Genomic DNA, 16,227 nt, shown 5'->3' with positions numbered 1-16,227 from the left:
CACAAGGGCTATGCAGCAAGTCCCAAGTACCCAAAGGATACACTGATCAGGCACCCATTCCAAACAAAATATTCATGTGACACCTTTTCAAGCATTAGTAACAATTTAGAGAGGCCCCTGAATGGCAAGACTGTATTTTTCATGGGTAGTCATGTCACATTGAATTTTCTAGTAAGTCTGTTTCCTATAGATGTAGATATTTAATCTACACCATTAAAAGTTCTGCATAGCCCAGATAACCCTATATATTTTGAACTTTAGGAGTTACATAGCTAAAGAATGTTGTTGAATAACTATGATTTATTAAACACTTAACTCCATGAATTAGCTCTTTTCCAGATACTGCAATCACGCTGCCATTAACAGATGTACCCAATATCAAAAATGATGTCAAAATTGAGACGATCTAGTTACATAATCAAAATCTTTCAAAAAAGGGTTATTGCAACTGCTATTCAAATAAAATTTACTACCTAAAGAATACATTAAAGAATGACCATTTCAGAGGGATGATATATTTATATATAAAGTTCCATTTCAGTAATAAACTTCAGATTCTCAGTTTATTACTTCAGATTTATAGCAGAAGAAATCTAATGAATGTACTTCATTTACAGCTTAAAATCATAATCTTCAGCTATTTAATGCTCAAAGAATAATGGCACAGAACAATGCACTCTTATGCGATATGACAGAAATGGCACTTAATGTTTTAAAAATGAAACATATATTAAATACTATTGGAATTTTCTTATTCATCAATAAGGCTAGAGCTAACAATTTTATTACATTTTGTTCCCAGGCAACCATGAGGTAACTTACAGAGCACCAAGAATAATTCTTGAAGTTCTTTGAAACCTCCCAGAGAACTCAAATATAGTTTTTGAGAAAACGTTGAATCTTTACTTATATTAACAAATATTTCTATGATTTCTCATATCACTATTCAGTCACAAGCAAGATGCAAAATATGTAAAATACTTCAGATAAACTATGCTAGATATTTTATTGTCACTCTCATAATAAAGGGTTTGCCTTTGAATTCTTAAAAATGCTACCAAGAAAGAAGCATTTTCTTCACCTGAATAAGTAGCTGGATTCAACCTGATTTGTAAAATATCTGAGATAATGTGACTTTTTCTTCCATCAAAATGCTTCAGAAGTACTGAAATAATTACTAATCAAAGAAAAAATATTGACAGCCAGCAACTGAGCTGACCAGGGATCAGAAAACAACACTCTCTTCTCCCATAGCAAACAGCACTTCTGTGGTATGTCAGATTTAGCAAACAGTTGCCTAATTATTTACTGTCACAGCCAGAGACATGATCAGCAGACAGAATTTGGAGACACACAAATATCGTGCTTTCAACTTTTAAAAAAGCAAGGTACTTGGTACTGCATGATCTTCAAGATCTGCAGCCTACTTGGGCAACAGAAACAGAAGAAAAATTCACTTTTCTACATTTTAAAAGGGCAGTTTTTATCTTCTTAAACCAAACGGCCTGATCATCTTAATGATGTAGCATCATACGATCCCAAGCCTTCCAAGACAGGCAATGAATTTTGTACAGCTGACTCTGCTAGTTACAGTACTCAACAGCTGGGACATAGATAATTTGGCACCCTGATAATGGCCTAGATGAGTATGAAGCATTCTGCAGACTGTATAAAGGAAAAAAAAATGAACTATCAGCATTAAAATTATAGATTGAAGCTCATCTTATATCACCACATAGTTCACATTTGATTAAGAAGTTTACTAAAGGAGGTGTTTACAAAACTGAGAAATTCAGAGAAATGGCACTCCCTCTTCAAAGGCTATATTGTAGCAATTCTTTTCTGATTAGATCAGCTCCCATAGCAAGACATCAGAACAACAATCGCTGTAGTGAAGTCATACTACTGGGACTCGAATGGGAAATCATGACTGGCTTGAAAACACATTTTAGAAAGTAATGCGTTTTCCAGGTTTCCAATATATCTTAATTAAAACAAGTCCAAACCTTTACCTTTGCTCCAAATGGCTGAATAAAGTATACCTTGAACAGCAAAACACAGCACACCAATATATAAAATATGATACTAAAAACTAAGACAACTGACATTGGATCCTTCCAAACGATTTCAGGATTTGGGGGTCACTGAAAATAGTATATGAATTGACTCTGTGTAACCCCCACAATAAGATACATTCAAATACTTTCAGAAAGTGCTTTATTTTTTACAGAGATGCAAATCAGTTTTCAGAGTTTATTTAATTGAAATCCTATTGTTCCCCAATACATAAAAACCAAACCTTTCAGTCCCTTTCCTGATAAAGCTCCCATTGAAATAGGGGAAATTGGGCCTAATTTCTTCCCAGGTTTTTAAGCAAGTAATTGGCATAAGAAGGAGCCTTGTTAAACCTAATTCCACCAGGAAATAAAAGGTGATCCAAAGCAGAACAACAAGCTTTCTCAGTGTTTATTTACAAAGTAAATAGTCTACTAGCTCCAAAATCTTGCAAAGATCAGATCAGCTGCATGTAAATTAAAGAGTTAAAAAAAAAAAAAAGGAGAGAATGGAATAAAGATGTGCTTTGGAAGATGAAGGCAATCATCAAATGGTAATTATTTCTCAACTAAAATGCACTAATGCGTTTCAGTACAGGAACGGTGCACATGCTCCACTGCTGCATTGACACAATGGGCAACAGACACAAAGGAGTCATTAGTCAATACTGCTAATGACACATGAAATTGCAAGTGACACCAGTACAAAATACACTCAGAACCAACAAGTTCTCATAGTCAAAATAACCATCTGTTGAGAGCTTATTTTTCAAAATACTGCTACTAACAACAAAGAATAAATAAAATCAATTATCAGTATCTTCAAATCAAGCTGTCTTAAACTATGCCACTCCCATTCCCATCAGTGGAAACCATTTAACAGAAATCTTCAGGACTGATTGAAGACATACAGCTGAAAAACTTCAGATATGAAATCTAACATCTTATTCCCTAATGTTACAAAAGGACTGAGCTCTGCAAATGTCAGCATATGCAGTGACATGCTGTAAAAACTATTTCAGGGCTGAAGGCTCAGTGTGAACAGTTAACTCCATCCCTTTCACACTTGGATTAAAATCAGAGCTGTAACTCTTTTGATAAGCTTCTTCAGATTTAATATTAGCAAATGTACTGAAAAAACCAATGAATCATCCAAACCCTCCCTTCCATCCCGATGCGCTTAAGAAATCAGTGCAATTTACATTTCTAGGAAGATTAATTTAGCTGTGTGCATCTTCATCGTGATAAAGGCCTTTTTCCTTATCTTTCTGTATTCGATGAAAAAACTCAGATGCTACACAAACTAAGCTAATTCTTTGCCCTATACGAAAATAAATTAATAAATAAATAAAAATAAACCGAAGCTTTAAATGCGAATGCACATCGAGACATAAACCCCTGTGTCCGCACTGCACTCGAAAAAGCGACTTTTAAGCACGCGAGAGCGCCTGTCACACACTGGTGAGGTGACACGGTATTTATACCTATCGCACAAGCCGCCCACGTCCGTTCACCCCGGACCGACCCTCGCAGGGACGCGGGGCCACCAATCCTCCCCACCTGGCCACCAGTGCCTCCCGGGTCCGCAGTCGCCACACCCGGCGGGGCGAGCGGTCGGGCGGGTGTGGCGGCACGGCGCGGGGAGCGCTGCCCTACCTTTGTATCTCTCTAGGACATCTTCGTAGGCTTGCAGGTACTCCTGCTCCTCGGCGTAGAAATACGCGCCGGGGGAGAGGTAGCCAGCCATGGCCGGCAGCTAGCCCAGCCCAGCGCTGCCCTGCCCGCCTGTGCGGCTCCGGGCGGCCGGCAGCCTCGGGGGTGGCACAAGAAAAGCCCCGGCAGCAGCCGGCGGGGGGCGGGCGGGGGGAGGCGCTGCCAGCCCGGCCAAGGAAACGCCCCCGCGGCCGCTCGGGTTTCGGTAGCCGCCCCTCGGAGCGCGGAGGGGCGGCACCAGCCCGGCGGCCGCCGCCTCCCCGCCGCAGACCCCGGCTCCAGCCCCATGGCCAAGGCACCGCCTGCGGGGCCGGCGAGCTCCAACACCGCCTGCAGCCCGCCCCGCCTCCGCCGCGGCTGCCGGGGCGGGGACGCGCCGCCTGCAGCACTGTCGGGGCCGGCGGGGACACTGCACTCGCGGGGAGGGACCCCGAGCCGGCAGCCAGCCGGGCCGGGAGCTCCCGCAGTCCCGGCGGAGGGGCGAGACGGGCGCGGTCACCGCCGCGGGTGTCACCGCCGCGGGTGTCACCGCCGCGGGTGTCACCGCCGCGGGTGTCACCGCCGCGGGTGTCACCGCCGCGGGTGTCACCGCCGCGGGTGTCACCGCCGCGGGTGTCACCGCCGCGCTGCGTCCCCCCGCCGTCCCCAGCCCTGACCCCGCTCCGGTGCGGTCCCTGCAGCCCTGCCCCCAGCCCGCCGGGCCCCGTTCTGCGCGCCCTGCTCGCGGGGGCGGCGGCGAGATCCACGGGCCGGGCCGGCTCCGCAACCCCCGCACTTGTGGCTGCATGCTGCGGCTGGTGGGAGCCCGGATCCGCGGCGCTGCTCCCGCTAATAGCGCCGCTAGGATGAGTTACCCTGGGAAATGGTGTCCCGGGAGCGACCCACGGAGGCGCATATATAATCGGGGTGGTTGGGGAAAACAACAGCGGTGTTCTCGGGGAGCACTGAGGACCGCCGCATCTTTCTGGGGCTCTTTTACAGGCGTTTCCCAGCTATCGCCAGAGTGATGCGGACCTCCGCCCTATTTTCGACATCAGCTGTCGCCGGGCCTCAGGCGCACCGGGGCGGCTCCGTTCCGGTCCCCGTGCACCCCGAGCGGACAAAGCCCGGCGCCCGGTCTCCCGCCCCTCGCGGAGCATCATCGGCCGCCGGGCCTCTCCCCGCGCTGCGGCCGCTCCCGCTCCGCTTCCACCCCGGGCGGCCGGCGGCTGCCTCGGCCTTGTGGGCCGAAAAAAGCGCCGGCCCCGCTGAACCGCCCCCCGCCGCGGCTGCAGCCCCCGGCCGCTGATGCCTTTTCGCATGAAAGTTTAATGGGCGCACCTGCGCGTGTTTCGGCTCGCCTTCCACACGCATCAGTTCACCCAGCCGCAAAAGGCGGCCAAAGAGCTTAGTCACCGCCCGGGGGGGCTGCGCTCTGAAAGAGAAGGGACGAGGGTCCCGCTGGCTCCCGGCCGCCCCCGACCGCGCCTTACCGGCGATGCGCAGCACGGCCCGCTCGGCAGGGTCCAGCACCGAGCCGCCCTGGATCTTCCGCTTGGACCGCTCGTGTTTGGGCAGGTTCCAGGGCAGCGTGTCCCCCGGCGCCGGCGACACCGTCCCCGACCTCTGGCTGAAGTCCTCCTCGTCGGAGAAATCGGCGGAGGACGACATGGAGCATCGGTAGGACGCGTTGCCGGAGCTCTGCACGGGAAGACAGACAGACAGACGGGGCGCGTGGGGAGCAGCTCGGGACGAGGGGCTCAGGTGGCGCCGGCGAATACCCGCCCCGCGTGGCGTGGAAAAGCATCTCACGGGAAAAGGAGGATGGGGAGAGGGCTGCCGCTCACCATTGCTGTGAATTTAGGGGAAAGCGGTGCGTGCGGAGTGCCGAGGGTGATCCTCCAAAAAATAGCCGGTCTTCAGGGGCAGTGCATTTGGAGGGATGTCGGGGTAGAGCCGTGGCCTGCGGCTGGGCAACCAGCTCCCGAATGAGCCTCCCACTTCCCCAACAATAAACCCAGTAGCAACAACAGCCGAAAAAAAAAAACCACCAACCTTCCCGGCTACAGATCGATGGCGTTTGGCTCCCCCGCCAGGACAAGGGGAAGATGTGCCATCAGCGAGCTGCTGGTAAATCGGCCCCTGGGACAGACCCAGGCCCGCCGGGAGCCAAGGGGGGCTCTTCATTCACCGCCCCGGGTCTCTCCTGCCCCACGCTCCCGGGGACAGCCTGGCTGGCTAACGGGGACGGAGGGAGGAGGGAAGGGAGGAAGGAAGGAACACGATTTCCCAGGGCAGCCCCTTCTGTCACACTCTGCCAGGCTGCTTCGGCAAAACAACGACTGATCTCGGAGTATAGACTGTATCCACTTCTAGGCTTCCCACCTACTCAAAAAAGAGCTCTTCCAGAAACGTAAATAAACACTGATGCAGTGCAGGGAGAGGACTGCTGCCATGTCTGTACTCCCTGTTTATGGCAAAGTGTGAAACGGAGATGTGTGAACAGTAATAGTTTGGATGTTGAAATTTAAGATACATCATTAAACACGTTATCAGGACCCAATGGACAGCAAGGTGCTATTCCTTTAACTCTGTATTTTCTGATTGAAGGGATTCGTGGTTTCTCCAAATCACAGCACAAGAAAATGATCGGTTTGATTCGTCATTTCATGTGGGAGCTACTGTTACAGCCTTTCAAAAGCACAACCTGATGCTCGTCCAATTATGTTAATTTTTGGGAGCGTGCTATTGTCAACTTTTACAGGTGTAGTAGAATCATAGACTCACAGAATTGTTTGAGTTGAAGGGACCTTTAAAGACCATCCAGTTCCACCCCCCTGGCTGGGGGCAGGGACACCTTCCACTAGAGCAGGTTGCACAAAGTCCCATCCGACCTGGCCGTGGGCACTTCCACAACTGCACTGGCAACCTGTTCCAGTGCCTCACTGGAATTTCATAGTGAAGGATTACTTCCTTATATCTAATCTAAATCTACCCTCTTTCAGTTTAAAACCAGCATATTTTGTTACACAGCAACAGCCCCATCCAGCCATTCTAGATTCCAGATTTGATAGTGATGCCTTGGGTTTTAGCTTTTATGTTTTTCAGATTCTCTGCTGCTTAGTGTGTGACTCTGAAACTTCATGTTAGGTGTTAGTAAGGTCTCTTCACAGGGTAGTTAGACAAAACAATCCCTTCCTAGCTAGAGAATCAAGGACAACTGGTACCCAAAAAAAGCATAAACAACAGTGAGGGAAAGGGGGCAAACCAGGGGACTGAAACTTCATTGCCGGGGCTGTGGTTGGATAATTGACCCAAATATGTAGATGAAACAAAACTTTAAAAAGTGTATAGACTCCTGATCTTGGATTTGATTTGGGCGTAGCCCCAGCCAGGCTCTGGCACTGCCCAGGGTGCATCCTTTCAATAAATACCTATTTTATCTCTTTGGCTCTGTCTAGTCTCTGTTCCAGGTCAGCCTTTCCAGGCATCAATATTAAAGTAGATAGTGGTTTAGGCTTGTATTGTAGCCCATTTCTTAATTTATTTCTTTTTTCTATAAAGGGGCTTAAAGGGTACCTTTACTTAAAGAAGAAAATTGTACAGTGATTGACATCTGATAAAATGTATTGTTGTGGATACTTGTGGAGGCCTGAGAAAATACAAGGCTGCTTTTTTCCTGGCTCCACCAGTATCCACATATTGTTGCTGTCTGATTTTTTTTTTTTACTGTCAGTTGTCATGGGGGATATTTTACCCATTTAAAACTCAGAATCTTCATAATCCAGAGAAACAACATGAAGCACTCTTTGCTGCACATAAAAGTAACAATAATATACAGCTAAATAATCTGCTTTAATAAGAGGAGATAACTTATTAGTGTTTTTTCTTTCTGGTCCTCTTCACTTCTATCCCAATTCTCCTTTTTCCTTGTACAGTACTCCACGGTGAAGTTTCAAACATGCAAGTTGAGAGGGAGGGAATGAATACATAAAACCAATTAATTGAATTCTTGTTCACTGTATTGTGATGTAGAAAGAGCAGAAGGTACGGCAAGAAAAACAGAAACATGAGATGTCTGATACCAGCTCAGATTGCCTTCATAATTAGTTTTAGTGCAGAGACTATTTTGCTGTCAGTTTGTATAATGAACTAAAACTGGATCTCATAAAGCAGGATGGTCACATATATGTGTCCTCCTGATAGGAGCTGGAAGGGCTCAGCTTGCTGCAGGGCACTTTGCTGTACCAGCTGGGGCTACCAGGGTCCCTCACGTGCTTAGTCATGGATTAGGTTCCTTCGAGCCTGTCTGTAGCTGCAGATTTTGCCATAGAAGAAAAAGCATTGCCTTTAATCCAAGCTCTGACCATCCTGCTTCAGGACTGTACCTTCTTTTGGCTGATCAGCAATCCCCAGTATCTTTGGATCACATAGACCCACAGTTACAGATTCTGACTTTTATCTTTCTCACCTTCTGCCTTTCTAGCTTATAATATGAAAGCCCAAACACAGTGTTGTGAGGTGCTATAGCGATAGTTCACTACTATTTATGTAGCAGCTTGAAATATGCAAAGTACAAATATTGAACAAAGTACAATAGCAACTGCTATTGAAGTCTTGGGGAAAGATCTCTCAAGTCTCAGATTTATATTTAAAAGTAAGCTGTAAGTTTTATCGAGTAGGATTTCCATTTTTTCAAGAGGCCTTCATAGCCCATTATTATATTTCATAACATCTCCTCCTACCTGTAGCACTATTGAGTGGTCATTCTTTATGCACTATCAGTCTACTGAGATGTCAATTCTGCCTTTTAGTCAGCTCTGCTACAATACTGGAAGCTTTGTGAGAAGACTCCACCCATATTTTATGAGAATCAAACTGAACAGGCAATGGTAGAGCAGTCTTTGGCATCTATGTGTATTACAACGAGATATCTGCTTTTAGGTTCTCCTACCTTAATTAATACATGCAGTAACCAAATGAATAATCAAAACCCAATTTAGCTTTTAACTGTTCAAGAACCATGTTGTTTCATTTTCAGAGCAATGCAGGCAGTTCAGAAAGGAATTTTTCATAACAGTAAAATCTGGAAAACATTAAGAAATGACAACTTCTAACTTAATTACAGTCTACTTTCTTATTCAGCATGGAGATACTTCTGAGTAATGTGTACACCGAGATATTGAGCACCTAAGTATTTTTGACTTTGCTATTCCAAAGATGTTTATAATGAACTGAACAACTTTGCTTGAGTAAATTAACAGCTTTGATAAGAATTCTGTAATTATTCCTCTTTTGCACAGGCACTGTTTTTGTACCACTCATCCCACTGGACTCCATGTTTCCAGCATACACATTTTCCATGATAGAGCTGTATATCCCAAATAATCATTCCATTATCAGAGCAACATATTAAGCAGTTTAAAAAATAGGAAATAATGCAGAACATCTGTACTACTCTGAAAAAGGTTCCTAGCCCATTAGGACGACACGTAAAAAAAAAAAAATCTAAAAAAATTAAAAAAAAAAGATTGTTATACTCTGCTAAAATCCTAAAATCAAAATATGTAAAGAATTAAAGAATTTCTGTGTAAAGTACATTGCTGTGTTCAAGTGTAAAACTGCAGTTAATAATACACAATTATTTTTGGGGGCTGAGTGAACTTTTCTATCTTCTAAAATATTGATCATCCTTGCTTAGCCTTCTCTTAGGGACTTAGCAAGGGTGAGGGCTTGGCTGCTCTTAGCTTGAAGGCCCGTAAGGTCACAGCCCAGTTGCTATAGCTGCTTATTCACTGCCTCCGATTGTGCACTGGTGCTGCTCAGCAGCCTCCGCAGCACAGGTGTGCGTGGGGCAGGCAGGGCACCGCAGCCCCTCGGACTCACGGAGCTGGGCCAGGCGGAGCTGCCACCATCCCGAGCCAGGGCTCCCGAGCCGGGGCTCCCAGTCAGGGGTTCTCAATCTTGGACTCTCATGCCGGGTATCCCAAGCCGGGGTTCCCTTGCCGGGATTCCCATGCTGGGCTCCCATGCTGGGCTCCCATCCCGGGGTTCCCATGCCTGGTTCCCATGCCGGGGTCCCCGTGCCGGGGTTCCCATGCCAGGCTCACATGCCGGGGTCCCCGTGCCGGGGTTCCGAGGCTCGGTTCGCTGCCGGTGCCGCACGGGGTGCGCAGCGCACACGAGTCCCCGGCAGCGCCGGGTCGGCGGGAGCGGCACCGCGGACAGCCGAGCTCCCCGTGCCTTTAACACGGACTCGGGATTACAGCAGCGCCTGAGAGACAGGCTTGCAACTGTGCTGTGAAAGCGAGCTGGCTTCCAGTAACGGGGACGATTTCAGAGCAGCATTTTGCATACTTCTTGTAAAAGGGATGCGGCCAAGTTCCAAGGCGTGATTTCCCCTGAGGAGGGAAAGCAGCGCTGTTAGTCACAGTGAGGCACTGCCGAAGATCAGGGAGAAATGAGTGGAGGATGGTGTAGCTGCAAATGTGTAGAGTACTGCACACCAGCAGAGATCAGGTAAGCCACCTGTAAATAGGAGCTGAAAGGGCCAAGAACAGCGGTGACTGCACACTGGCATTCCCGGGGGAGGAAGCATCAGCCGAGGTCAGGTTTTAATTTCGGTCAGGCAAACCAGCTGGGAAAAGCTGCCGCAAGCCTGACGCCCAATTACCTTCATATTACAAAAATTCCCCGACCCTATGACACATCAGAGATTGTGCTGGCCAGCTGAATTCTAATCAAATAGTTTGTACTTTCACATTTTATCTTTCAGAAAATTGTCCACTGCAGCGAGTCCTTTCATGCTGGGTTTTGGAAGCTGTGGGAAGTACAGGTCAATACTGAGTGGCATTTAATTTTCAGTTTAGCTATGAGTCATTTATATTTCTAATTTTTTATACTAAAGTATCTCTGAATTCCTGGAACGTATGTTTTTCTTTTATTATACTCATTGTGGGGGAAAGGATAAATAAATATCAACAGAAATTAAGCACTAGAATAATGATTTTACTCAGTGTGTTTCAGCAAAATTCCTTCTAATTTAAAATACAGTAATTTCACGACTATAAGGTGCACCCTTTTGACTAAAATTTTCCCCCAAACCCAGAAGTGTGCCTTATAGTCCAGTGCATTTATATGATCTACAAAGTTCAGAAATTTGCAAACCCCGAAGTGAGAGCTGCGAGCCGCGTGGGGAGTCGGCAGGGCCACGGCTGCCAGGTGGAGGCAGGGCTGCGCCCCAGCAGGCATAGCCCGGCCCCGTGCAGGCGGGGAGGAGCCTCGGCAGGCATAGCCCGGCCCCATGGAGGCAGGGAGGAGCCTCGGCAGGCTTGCCCCGGCCCTATGGAGGGGACATGGAGGGGCAGGCGGCAGAGCCTGGCCCCGGGGAGGGGGCACGCAGGGACGGCAGGCACAGCCTGGCCCCGTGCAGGAGGGGAGGAGCCCCGGAAGGCTTGCCCTGGTCCCAGGGAGGCGGCACGGCAGGGCGGTGGGCACAGACCAGCTCTGGAGAGGCAGCACGGAGGGGCGGCGGGCATGTCCCGGCCCCACCGGGTACAGGCGGGCCTGGGGGCCCGAGGCACCGCGCCTGTCAGGTGGAGGCGGGCCCGGAGGCCCATGGCTGCCGGGTTGAGGCGGGGCCTCGGCCAGCAACCGAGCGGGGGGAGCTGGGGGCGGAGCCTCACTGCAAAAAAAAGTGCACCTTATAGACCGGTGCGCCTTATCTGATCTACAAAGTTGCGAATTTTGCCGACTCACGGGGGGTGCGCCTTACAGTCTGGTGCGCCTTATGGTCATGAAATTACTGTAATTTAGAATATCAATTGAAAGTAAACAGCTATTTTTGTCCTTTAACATCCCAGACTAAATGATATTAAAGTGGATCGACTTTTAAAGTAAAATAACTTAACAAATTTAAGACAAAATCTAGGGCAATTGAACGTTCCCATTAGTAAATCTTTACCACTTTAACCTAGTTAGATGATAATGCAATGCAGAACACAAAACATCCAATGTATGTAATCAGGCTATGTGAGTCCCTTGGGACTGCATGTTGTCAGAAATGATCAAAACTCAAAACACACACAAATGAAAGTACAAACAAGGACAGTGTAAAGCTAGTGATGATGAACTTAAAAAAAATCACCAGCGGAGATGCAGATACAGGAAATTAATTTTTTTCTTTGGTTCTGTGGCGCTCACTTAAGAGGACATACATACTTCCAAGTACCTATGTTATCAGGAAATATGAAAATTACTACAGAGTTTCTGGGTTTGTATTTAATGTTTTAAAACAATAAGCAGAAAGGTGGAAGGCAAATACACTGAATTTGGAACTTCTGATGATCCAGGGTCTGGATCTACGTTAAACTGTCTTTGCAAACAGGTAGGCTTCTCAAACATCAAGACAATATCTACTTGCTTTGTAGAGGGAACTTACAGTAATTTCACGACTATAAGGCGCACCCTTTTGACTAAAATTTTCCCTCGAACCCGGAAGTGCGCCTTATAGTCCGGTGCGCCTTATCTGATGTACAAAGCGGCGAAATTTGCCAAACCGGAAGTGTGAGCTGAGAGCCGTGGGGGGAGCCGGAAGTGCCACTGCAGCTGGCTGGGGGCGGGCCCGGAGGCCCGCGACACTGCCCCTGCCGGGTGGAGGCGGGCCAGGGGGCCCGAGGTACCGCCCCTCTCCGGTCCAGGCAGTCCTGGGGCCTCATGGCTGCCGGGTGAATGTGGGCTAGGGAGGCCGCGGCACCCGCCTTCCCGGGTCCAGGTAGTCCCGGGAGCCCATGGCTGCCAGGTGAATGTGGGCAAGGGGGGCCGCGGCACCCGCCTTCCCGGGTGGAAGCAGTCCCAGGAGCCCATGGCTGCCAGGTGAATGTGGGCTAGGGGGGCCGCGGCACCCCCCTTCCCGGGTGGAAGCAGTCCCAGGAGCCCATGGCTGCCGGGTGAATGTGGGCTAGGGACCCCGCGGCACCCCTGCTCCTGGGTCCAGGCATTCCCGGGGAGCCATGGCTGCCGCGTGAATGTGGGCTAGGGGGGCCGGCAGCAACCCCTGCTCCTGGGTCCAGGCAGTCCCGGGGAGCCATGGCTGCCGGATGAATGCGGGCTAGGGGGGCCGCGGCACCGCTGCTCCTGGGTCCAGGCAGTCCCGGGGAGCCATGGCTGCCGAGTGAATGTGGGCTAGGGGGGCCGCAGCACCCCCCTTCCCAGGTGGAAGCAGTCCCGGGGGCCCATGGCTGCCGGGTCCAGGGTGGCTCGGTGGCTCGCGCCACCGCCCCTACCGGGTGGAGGCGGGCCCGGGGGCCAATGGCTGCCGGGTTGAGGCGGGGCCTCGGCCAGCAACCCCACGGGGTGAGCTGGGGGCGGGGCCTCACTGCAAAAAAAAGGGCGCCTTATAGACCGGTGCGCCTTATCTGATCTACAAAGTTGCAAATTTTGCCGAATCCGGGGGGGTGCGTCTTATAGTCCGGTGCGCCTTATAGTTGTGAAATTACTGTACATTCTTTCTTTCTAAAGGTAGGAGAAGATGGAAATAAGCATTCAGGGTTTATTCTATCACATGCATTTGTGAGTCTGTGATTGTATTTACACAAGGAAATTCTGATGCTTTCTTAGGCTTTCAAAAGAAGATGAGGTGTTTTCTGCATACCAATAGGTCAATCTCTATCATTCCCCCACTTTGAAAATAAGAATGCAATTTTTCTGGAAGAAATAGGTTATTTGGGGACATGAAATTCAAAATGGATAAAGATCTACTTATGCACTTGGGTGTTGCAATACAGTTTTGTAACATCAAATTTTTTTTATTGGATAGCCATCTATTTACATACCTAAAAGTGACGTGATGCACAACTGAGCTTTTGGTAGAGCCAAATAGTCAGAAAAACTGGTCACTCAGCATGATGAAGCATCCCATTCTTCAGGGACATAAGTCATACACAAACCTTCTGAAACTGAGGAGGTTTCATAACAGCAGAAAGCATTACTTTCCTTTGAATTCTAAGGGAACTGGCTGCCTTTTCCTTTTCTAAAGATGTTTGAGACATAGGCTCAGACCCTCATCTCCCAGCAGCCAGTCTAGAGGCTATTCCTCAGTGACCTCCTGGTTGAGGAAAAATATTTAAAAAAAAAAAATTTAGATATAAATGGGAAAAGAGGAAGAGGTAGAGCCTAGCTGCTCTCTGGGGAGATGGAAGTGCTGGGCTCTGACCCCTGCTCTGACAACTGCTTCTACATTCTATTTTAAGTAGTAATTGGGTAAAATATTGAAGTAGTCCCTGAACGAGACCTGTGCAAAGGAAGCAACAGGAACCACTGTGCAGCTCATGTATGCATTCTGCAGAACTACACCAAATTTCAAGTTCTAATATATTGGTCTGAAGTGATACTATCTTCTAGTAGCTAAAAAAGGAAATTAGTGGGTATTACATTACAACAAGTAGAGTTTTTGCTTTCAGGAGTAGCCAGTTGGTAGATGCTTCACATTTATCACATTTCACAGATGCTTCCCTGTTAATGTGAGATTGAGCTGAGGGATCAGATACTGTCAAAGTAATCTTCACAGATCTCAGCAACATCCACCAAGATAGCCATCATGAGAAAAAAACAAGTATGTTGTTGAGCAAGGAAAACCCGCTTGTTATTTTTTTCTTTTTCATATGAATGTGTTGAAAAGCAAGGCATACTTCCTGCACTGTAACCAACACCGACATGCAAGTGAGGCCAAATAATATTGTTCAATAACTGTGTCAAAGCCATTAGTTTTTTTAAAAGCTTCTTAGTAAAACTGCTAACCAAAATGTGGATTCTTTCTGAATGTCATTTAAAAAATAATAATATCATCAACATGACAGCCATGATATGTTACATATTAAATCTATTCCCTTATTCCTCCTCTATTTCCTTATTCCTCCTCTATTTCCTCTGCTTAGTTTCCCAATATGAATTGCAGAATTTAATCTTGAAATAGCTTGTCTACATTATAGAAGCCAATAGAAAGGTATTGAAGGTTTTGCAATGGGGAAATAATATTTTGAGCTGTGCATATCTGAGAAGTTGCAGCATGGTGAATAGATATTTTAGTTAAGTTTTATGCTAAAACCATCAGGAAAATAAAAGTGTTCTTCTGCTATCATTATCTTGTTACAAAATTAATGCTTCCTACATTAATACCTAAAATGTCAGGATTTCAGGTTCTCAAAATGGTGAATTATTTCTGTAAAAGAAATGTATGTACCTTAGATGACTGTTGAATATTACTGTTGCAGGAAAACTTCCCAATATGTAAAAATAAATTTTGTGTTAATTTTTAATTGCTATTTTGTATTCATCCAGACATGGCAGACCCAGATCCCCCTGCTCTGCCAGACACAAAAGAGCATAACATGACAAAATGACTAAGATTTGAGGAAGGCACACAGTTTTATTTGCCTTCTGCACCTACAAGGCAACCAAGTAATAGTGGAAGAGTCTGGAATAAAAAATCATCTAGCTGCACATCCTTATCTCTGCCTCCTAAACTTTCCATTGTAGACTGTATTATATTATATATTTATGTTTTAACAATAAACTAAATTACTCTTGCTATAAAGGTATATCAGGGCATAGAAGCACTCTGGAAAACAAAGAGCGAATTAAAGTTCTAAGAAGCTTTTAAACCTGTGATGGCCATAGATTGTTTTCAAGAAAAAAATAAAAAGAGGGCATGGAAGAATTTTTTTTAAATGGCATTAAGAAAATCTAAAGCAGTAGTACACGTATCCTTATAATTACACACACCAATTTTAATAATTAAATTATGAGATTTTCTCTTATAAAATCCATACTGAGTTTCTTTATCTTAAGTTTGCTTGGAAATATTCTCATCCCAAGGTTTAATTTTCTTGAAAATTTTTAGCCAAAGCTGACTGAGGAGCCTGACAGCAAAATTATGAAAACATCCAGTAGTTATTTGTAAACAGTAAAAAAACTTCCAGTGATCTTTTTTGAGAAGATTGTAAACTTTGGGATGGATACTTCAAATATGAATATGCTTTAAGCTAGACATAAGTCTTTTGCCATCTTTGTTAAAAATCTGTCTGCATTTGTCAGAGTGATGAGTCTTTGAGGTATAAATATCATCTGCTATCCCTGGCATCGGGGAGTATAAAGTAAAGCTTTTAAAGTTTGTGTTTGATCTCACTACTCTGACAGGAAAACTGCTGCAGAACTTCCTCCTGTCTTGATTATAAGTGATCTTCTAGTTGCCACTTCAACCTTATTCCTGGTCTTTTGGGGAATTTTTGCAACAACAGTGTCCATTCCCTTAAATAACCTTTTTTGCTTCCCCGATGTATTCATAGCCTGTATTCTATCTCCTCTCACCTTTTTTTGTTTTGCTGAGCAAGTTAACTTCTCTTCATCTCTCCTCACCTACTAGTAGTTCTTCTTTGCAAAGGTAAATAGTTTGATTTAATTATTCCTAGTGTTCAGGTAACTA

General features: G+C 46.5%; 1 protein-coding gene across 15 annotated transcripts in view; it reads right to left on the bottom strand.

Annotated features, from left to right (window-relative positions):
* Positions 1-16,227, bottom strand: part of DST (dystonin) — a 295,125-nt gene that overhangs the window by 251,765 nt on the left and 27,133 nt on the right. For 9 of the 15 annotated variants that reach the window (XM_033054020.1, XM_033054008.1, XM_033054006.1 and 6 more), the window contains exon 4: positions 5,240-5,447. In XM_033054020.1, coding sequence (XP_032909911.1) covers positions 5,240-5,447 — 208 coding nt within the window. Of the gene's footprint in view, positions 1-3,710; positions 3,865-5,239; positions 5,448-5,593; positions 6,881-16,227 lie in introns of those variants that run through there. The other 6 variants (XM_033054016.1, XM_033054017.1, XM_033054019.2 and 3 more) reach the window with 4 other exon arrangements.

This window comes from Catharus ustulatus, chromosome 3 (assembly GCF_009819885.2).
Source record: "Catharus ustulatus isolate bCatUst1 chromosome 3, bCatUst1.pri.v2, whole genome shotgun sequence".
Taxonomy (NCBI): domain Eukaryota; kingdom Metazoa; phylum Chordata; class Aves; order Passeriformes; family Turdidae; genus Catharus; species Catharus ustulatus.
Note: the sequence above shows the minus strand (reverse complement) of the source record. Positions and strands in the feature narration are given on the sequence as shown.